Source organism: Triticum dicoccoides, chromosome 2A (genome assembly GCF_002162155.2).
Source record: "Triticum dicoccoides isolate Atlit2015 ecotype Zavitan chromosome 2A, WEW_v2.0, whole genome shotgun sequence".
In the NCBI taxonomy this organism is placed as follows: Eukaryota; Viridiplantae; Streptophyta; class Magnoliopsida; order Poales; family Poaceae; genus Triticum; species Triticum dicoccoides.
In genome coordinates this window covers 682,758,313-682,766,332 of record NC_041382.1, presented here as the reverse complement: position 1 = coordinate 682,766,332, position 8,020 = coordinate 682,758,313, and the positions used below count along the sequence as shown (strand labels likewise).

At 42.5% G+C, this 8,020-nt stretch overlaps 1 protein-coding gene across 1 annotated transcript; it reads left to right on the top strand.

Annotated features, from left to right (window-relative positions):
- The first annotated feature begins 1,444 nt into the window (after nt 1-1,444).
- On the top strand, nt 1,445-4,003 carry LOC119356232 (ent-kaurene synthase-like 2). The gene is made up of 9 exons (XM_037623160.1): nt 1,445-1,672; nt 1,800-1,996; nt 2,249-2,343; nt 2,484-2,668; nt 2,886-2,989; nt 3,068-3,163; nt 3,239-3,454; nt 3,530-3,671; nt 3,758-4,003. The coding sequence occupies exons 1-9, from the start codon at nt 1,601-1,603 to the stop codon at nt 3,986-3,988; spliced, it is 1,338 nt and encodes a 445-aa protein (XP_037479057.1). The 5' UTR covers nt 1,445-1,600; the 3' UTR covers nt 3,989-4,003.
- Nucleotides 4,004-8,020: the final 4,017 nt, after the last annotated feature.

Genomic DNA, 8,020 nt, shown 5'->3' with positions numbered 1-8,020 from the left:
GAGATGCTTTATGACCAACATCATTTATCAACCACCGTATACGTCCTTATTTTTTTTCCGCCGAAGTAACTAACTCGAACCGTTTGTTGGAACGACGTGGCAGCTTACTTGGTGGACAAGCTGGTGAGGCTACCCTGGTCCATTTCTTCCTCCGCACCGGCCTACCGGAATCTACTCCGATCGGACGGGCCGGCCTCTGCCTAAAGAATCTGAGTACGAGCGTGAGGTGAGAGCGTTTGTTTTGGACGGTAGCTTCAGCACCACATGTGCCTATGTGGAAGAGGTATGTCACATATAGCTTGATGCAGCCTTCGTTGGACGTGCCCATATTAGGCCTACTCTCATGGACCAGAGGAAGATATGTTCACGGGTGGCTCACGACGCACGGCCACTTTTCGAACAACTGAACCAACCTCGGGATTCGCGAGTGAAAAATGTGCGACTCACCTCGTCCACAAGAACCGTGAGTGGAACAGAGGGACAATGCAGACTTGTCAAATACTAGAATAAAATATCAGCAACTCAGATAGGAAGGTCCGGCGACGGAAAATATGAAGGAGAATCTCGGTACCAGCGCATTTTATATGCAAAAAAATTTAGTAATTTAAAAGAAGTTCAAAAAATTCCAATTTTTTTTGGTATTAAACATGATCAAGTATTGTAGTCGTATAAAAAGTTTCGTCAGAGAATGACTTTCGTTGCACCGTGGGTCGAAGATTCGGCAAAAAACGCTATATACAAGTACTATACACGCTATATTGTTGTCATAAACTTGTCTTTTTTGCCGTGAAGTCAATACGGATCATTTCTTATCCAAACTTTTTATACGAGTATAATACCTGATCATGTTTAATTCCAAAAAAGATTTGAAAAATTTTGAACTTTTTTTGAATTACTAATTTTTTTTCTGCATATAGGATGCGCGGGTACCCGAGAGCACCAAGTTCGCGTCCGTCCGGCCACATCCTACATAAACTGAACTCCGAGTCTCCCACTCGACCACACACTCGGTCAGTTACATCATCACTTCCTGGTTGCTAATTGGCGACTTACAGTCTTGTAGTTCTTCTGCACATCGATCAATCGTGTGGTGGCAACGATGATGGTCGTGAATCCGCCGGGCAGTTCTTCTCTCGCGCGGCCGACCGCTCGCTGCTCCTCCGGCAACCGATGGACCAGAGCTCCCCAGCCTGCCGGTAGCCTGTCGTGCTTGCATCTTCTTTGTTTTATGCAGAGCAAAATCTTGTGCTTAGCTTTTATCGTTGGAGAGAAACAAATTGATTATACCGCATTGCTAATTAACTAACCAAAGATGCTAGACCTTTGAAGAGGTATTAGGTAGTAACCTACGAAAATCCCTCTTTTACGATCAAACATCCCCGGAATTTCAAGGTGGGCCGGTGCCCTCACTAATATCCAATTAAAAGCCGTCACCTCATCCCCTTATGCTACTCCATCCGTCTCATAATATATGCCGTTTTTTGATATTAGTGTAGTGTCAAAAAATCGTTCATCATGGAACGAAGGGAGTACTATCTAAGACGAGTTATGTAGGTGTAGCAAAATTCTCAACTAACTAACAGTCTCAATCGGTTTGGAGATGCTCTTTATTATAGCAGTGGCCAAGAACAAGCCAGAAGTTGGAGGAAATGTTGCGAGCATGCCAAATCTGGTACGTGGCGACTCTGGTTCCATTTCTATTTTTATTATAAATGAAAATAAGTACTCCCTCCAATCCATATTAATTAACGCAGACTTAATACAACTTTTGTACTTCTTCTTGCATATGTACTTTTCAGTTAGGATCATTAAATTGCAAGGTCGAGAAGAAGGCTAGAGAGACTCGAACAAAGAAGCAGCTCCACAAACCCGAAGAAGTGCCGACGTGTCAGGAAAGTATACATCGCCAACTTTCCATGGTGGATGTGCTCCAAAAGATCGGTATATCTCGGCATTTTGCCAGTGAGATCAAGAGTATCCTGGATTTTACATACAGGTACACACACTACTAGGTAGTAGGATTTAGAGGTCATTTGTTCGGTTATTATGTTTGGTTTCGATAAGTCTTAGTTGTTTAGGATTTGTATGTCTAAGTTGATGTTTGAGCCATTTGATATTTCCGCAGTGAGAGACAAGCACCATCGACTTAGACATAAGAAAAATCTAAGACAACTTAGGCGTAAACACTAACATCTTTTTTCTGTGGTTATAAGTATCATGTGTGTCCTGACAAGAGCAAATTTTACAGTTATTGGTTACGAAGAGATGAGATCATGCTAGATGTGGAGACATGTGCCATGGCGTTCCGCACCTTACGGATGAATGGGTACAATGTATCAGCCGGTATACCTTTTCTAGTTTTGGAAACAAAATTGGTTGTTAATTTGCTTAAAGTATATTATTTGTTTTAATTCTTACTTAATACAGGTTGTGTACCTTTCTCACGCTGATTATCCACCTGAAATTATAACGTGCTCATGTAGATGGCCTGTCACATATCTCCACCGATCTGAGTGACACGAGATCTTTGTTGGAACTATACAAGGCTTCACAAGTTAGTACTTCGGACGATGAGTTGATTCTGGATATTATAGGATCCTGGTCAGGTCACCTACTGAGGCAACAACTGAAATCTAGTGAGGCACAAAGAACCCCACTCCTAAGAGAGGTACATATATACTTCATCCAAAAAACTATGTGCATGCATGCACCTACTGAACTTCTATAGATAGACTTAAAGAATGAACTTTTTTGCTATATACTAGATTTATATTTCTGTAAGATCTTGTCTATGATTAATTCGTTCTAGGAATTGATTTTCCTAGCTCCATTGGAGATCAAATTTTCTTGTATACTCCTTGCTATATGTGCCTTTGTGTTCTTAGGTAGAACATGTTCTTGATAGCCCCTTCTACACCATGTTGGATCGTCTGGAGCATAAGAGGAACATCGAACAATTTGACATAATCGAGCATCCCATCCTACAATTGTACGGTTTTATTCTCTTTTTTTGCAAACTAAGTGCTATGTACACACACACAACCATATCATCGCATTTCTTAAGCAGGACTTCTCAGACAAATCAAGATCTTCTAGCTCTGGGTGTCATGGATTTCAGTACAAGTCAATCTATTTATCAACAAGAATATCAACATCTCGACAGGTACTTCTGATTGAAATTAATGTTCTCCTATGTACCATTTTTTTTCTTATTAAGACCTTTTTAGTTTCATGACAGTTGGGTGAGAGAGAGTAGGCTGAACCGGCTACCTTTCGCACGACAGAAGTTGGCATATTTCTACCTCTCAGCTGCCAGCACCATGTTCCCTCTAGAGCTATCTGAAGCTCGCATCCTATGGGCCAAGAATGGCGCGCTCACAACGGTCGTCGATGACTTCTTTGACGTCGGGGGATCAAAAGACGAATTGGAGAACCTCACTGCATTAGTCGAGATGTAGCAATATTTACATCGGTTATTTTTCTTCAAAAACAAAGTTGGGTTTCTTATGCTTATCCTAGTTTGTCGCAGGTGGGAGCAGCAAGAGGAAACCGAGTACTACTCTGAACAAGTCGAGATCGTGTTCTCTGCAATCTATATCTCGGTAAACGAGCTTGGATCAAAGGCTTCCATAGTGCAAGGCCGCGATGTCACGGGACACCTAGTAGAAATTGTTAGTCTAACCATACTCAGTCTTGTGTTCATGGAAGAATAAGTTATTGTTACGAATACTGATGATCTCCCAGTTGCCTTCTGTAGTGGCAAGAATTGCTAAGGAATATGATGACTGAGGTGGAATGGAGAACGGGCGGATACGTTCCAACCCTAGATGAGTACATAGAAAATGCAGTTGTGACATTTGCATTGGGCCCAATTGTGCTTCCTGCATTGTATTTTGTTGGACCAAAGATTACTGAGTCTATGGTAATAGATCCTGAGTACAGTGAGTTGTTTAGGTTGATGAGCACTTGCGGCCAGTGGCGAATCTAGACAGAAACTGGAGGGTGGGCTCAAAGCCTGTATCATGCCAATATATGTTGGGTTGGGCTTGCAAGTGGCTGAATTGGGCCATGAAACTAGTAGTAAAAAAAATTCTTGCAGTGCTGGAGGAGGGGCTCAAGCCTGTTAAAGCCCCCCTAGTAGATTCGCCCCTGCTTGCGGCCGTCTTCTCAACGACGTCCAAACCTACGAGGTATTTTGCCCAAGATATTCTGAATTCTAATTTACATGTGTTTATTTATTACTTAGCTTCAGATAGATATGTCTTGAATTCTCCAGATACAATTGTCAAACTCCTAAGAAAAACGACATTACGATAGCTAACAAAAAGACTTTTGTTGACTACTTTGTTGCAAAGGGAATACAAAGAGGGTAAACTGAACAGTGTCTCTCTGCTCGTGCTTCACAGTGATGGCTCTGTGACCATACCAGAGGCTAGAAGGAAGTTGCAGAAGCCCATAGATACGTGTAGAAGAGACCTGCTAAGGTTGGCCCTTAGGGAGGACGATGCCGTGCCTAGGCCTTGCAAGGAACTGTTCTGGCACATATGCAAGACATGCTACTTTTTCTATTATCAGGGAGACGCATTTAGCTGCCAAGAGGAGAAGGCCGGTGCGGTGGATGCGGTGGTACATGAGCCACTCCAAGTCCCCATGAATCTACTCTCTGACCTTGATTTATCTACTTTGCGTGAGAGAATAAAGATCAAACATTAATTACTACTTCATGTTTATATTGTTGTGCGCGTGTCATTGGTGAAGATGCATATGCATCGTTGTGTTATAGTGTAGCCTAAATATCGAAGGCACTACACCGGGCTTCAAATTTGATAAAGCCATGAACTACAGATGCACAGAGCTAGAGAATCAGCTTGTAGGCAACGAGTAATACAAGTAAACAAGAAAACAAATAGAAAAGACAGGATATGGAGTTTCTGCTACCGGGTGCACATGCACCCAGAAGAATAATAAAGTATTAAAAAATTGTTTTTTTAGATAAACATTGAACAGTGTTTTATGTCCATGCAAAATTTTATGGTGGAGTAATGTTTGTGGAAGTCTACGCATAAAAACAAATCAATCTGCAAAAGACTATTTTTTAAAGCATTTTTGGGGCGCTCGTTTTTTGCACGCATCCACAAATGTCATTTCATTATGAAAATTTGCATGCGGGCATAACACTAATCAATGTTTGTTGCAAAAAAAATCATCATTCTTGGAATTCTTTTTCTAATTTTACCGTTTATGCCACACATGTGCATGTGAGCTCAGGACTAGAAGCACACTTTCGAGCTTGGACGACGAGATCTTCATAGATACAGGGAATAAGTAAATGTAATGATGGGATGCCTATGCAATTTGCATTGCATTTTCACGCGCGTGGGGATGGAGTAAATAAGTATGCAGGAAACCATCATACAACATGAGAAATATACGTGCTATATATGGAACATTATTCTTATAAAGGATGGTAGAGTAGCCGCCTCCTAGGAGCCTCACCGCGCGAGAGGGCCCTCCGCGCCGCCCCGTTGGCGCTGACCTCACATGGCTGGCGCCCTAGGATGCTCCCGTCTGCCTGCACACCTCATCCCCAACCATCTTTCTTTGGGTGTCCATGATGCATGGGCCGCGGTCACGCCGAGACCACCTCTATGTGTTGATTTTGTCACACTCACATGCCTTGCCCCGCACGAGATGAGCCACCCGGGTCCGAGTGAGCGTCTTCGCCCCAGGCTGAGGTGCTTCACTCGCTCCAACTAGGCGCCCTCGCGGTAGTCCAATCTTCATGAACGCATCACACACGGGTTGTTTTCCTCAGAGCTCCATGACGGGTGGTCTGCGGCCGTGGTTGGGGCCACCTCTTTGTGGTGGCTTTGCCTCACGCTTGTTAGCCCCGTCTAATTGACAGGAGTGCCCCCTATTTGCTATCTTAGCTCACCGCAGTACAGACTGGTCCTTCAAACTGAGCTGGGGCATATGGAATCTACCTGGTAGGAGAGGTTCCCCATAGATGGAAATAATCGTCACAACCTGTTGGCCACAACTTTAGGTTGTTACCAACAAATCAAGGTAGTTCAACACGCAGAGCAATAGTTTTTTCATGAGGATTTGCTCGCTAGCGCTTGATGTCGCTTGAAGCTACGTCGGTATTTCTCCAAAGAGGAAGGGATGATGTAGCAACGGCGGTAGGTATTTCCCTCAGATATGAAACCAAGGTTATCGAACCAGTAGGAGAACCAAGCAACACAACATAAACAACCCCTGCACACAAATAACAAATACTCGCAACCCGATGTGTTAAAGGGGTTGTCAATCCCTTTCGGGTAACGGTGCCAGAAATTGGTGCGTGGACGAGAGAAAATTGTAATAGATTGAATAAATACATCGCAAATAAAATAAAGTGCAGCAAAGTATTTTTGGGTTTTTGGATTAATAGATGTGAAAATAAAAGCAAGGAAAAAGTAGAACGCAAAGGCAAATAATATGAGAAAGAGACCCGGGGGCCGTAGGTTTCACTAGTGGCTTCTCTCGAGAAAAATAGCAAACGGTGGGTGACAAATTACTGTTGGGCAATTGATAGAACTTCAAATACTCATGAAAATATCCAGGCAATGATCATTACATAGGCATCATGTCCAAGATTAGTAGACCGACTTCTGCCTGCATCTACTACTATTACTCCACACATCGACTGCTATCCAGCATGCATCTAGTGTATTAAGTTCATGGAGAAACAGAGTAATGCAATAAGAACGATGACATGATGTAGACAAGATCTATCTATGTAGAGGTAGACCCCATCATTTTATCCTTAGTAGCAACAATACATACGTGTCGGTTCCCTTTCTGTCACTAGGATCAAGCACCGTAAGACCGAACCCACTACAAAGCACCTCTTCCCATTGCAAGATAAACATATCAAGTTGGCCAAACAAAACCCAAAAATCGAAGAAGAAATACGAGGCTATAAGAGATCATGCATAAAAGAGATCAAAGAAACTCAAATACTTACATGGATATAAAAAGAGATATATCTGATCATAAACTCAAAGTTCATCGGATCCCAACAAACACACCGCAAAAGAGTTACACCATATGGATCTCCAAGAGACCATTGTATTGAGAATCAAGAGAGAGAGAGAGAGAGAGCAAGCCATCTAGCTACTAACTACGGATCCGAAGGTCTAGAAAGAACTACTCACGCATCATCGGAGAGGCACCAATGGAGGTGATGAACCCCATCCGAGATGGTGTCTAGATTCGATCTGGTGGTTCTGTACTCTGCGGTGACTGGATGAATATTTCGTCGACTCCCCTAGGGTTTTTGGAATATTGGGGTATTTATAGGGCAAAGAGGCGGTCCGGGGGGCACCCGAGGTGGGCACAACCCGGCGTGCCCTGGTGGGTTGTGCTCCCCTCGGGGCACCCCCCAGGCGCAGCCAGGGCCCATTACGTTCCTTCTGGTCCATAAAAAATCTTCGTAAAGTTTCGTGGCATTTGGACACCGTTTGATATTATTTTCTGTGATATAAAAAACATGGAAAAACAACAACTGGCACTTGGCACTATGTCAATAGGTTAGTACCAAAAAATGATATAAAATGACTATAAAATGATTATAGAACATCCAAGATTGATAATATAACAGTATGGAACAATAAAAAAATTATAGATACGTTGGAGACGTATCAGCAACCCCAAGCTTAACTCCTACTCGTCCTCGAGTAGGGAAGTGATAAAAACAGAATTTTTGATGTGGAATCCTGCCTAACATGTCATATCATATTTTTTTCTTTATACCATGGACATTTGGACTTTTATATTGTTCAAAGCAATAGTCTAGTTTTGACATGATAATTTAAATACTCAAGCATATCAAAAAGCAACCATGTCTTTCAAAATATCAACGCTAAAATAAGTTATCCCTAGTCCATTATGCTCAACCATTGATCGATTCATGAAACACATTCGCATATTAGCTACAACCAATACTCAAGTACAATCATATTGCCTCCTAGTTGGT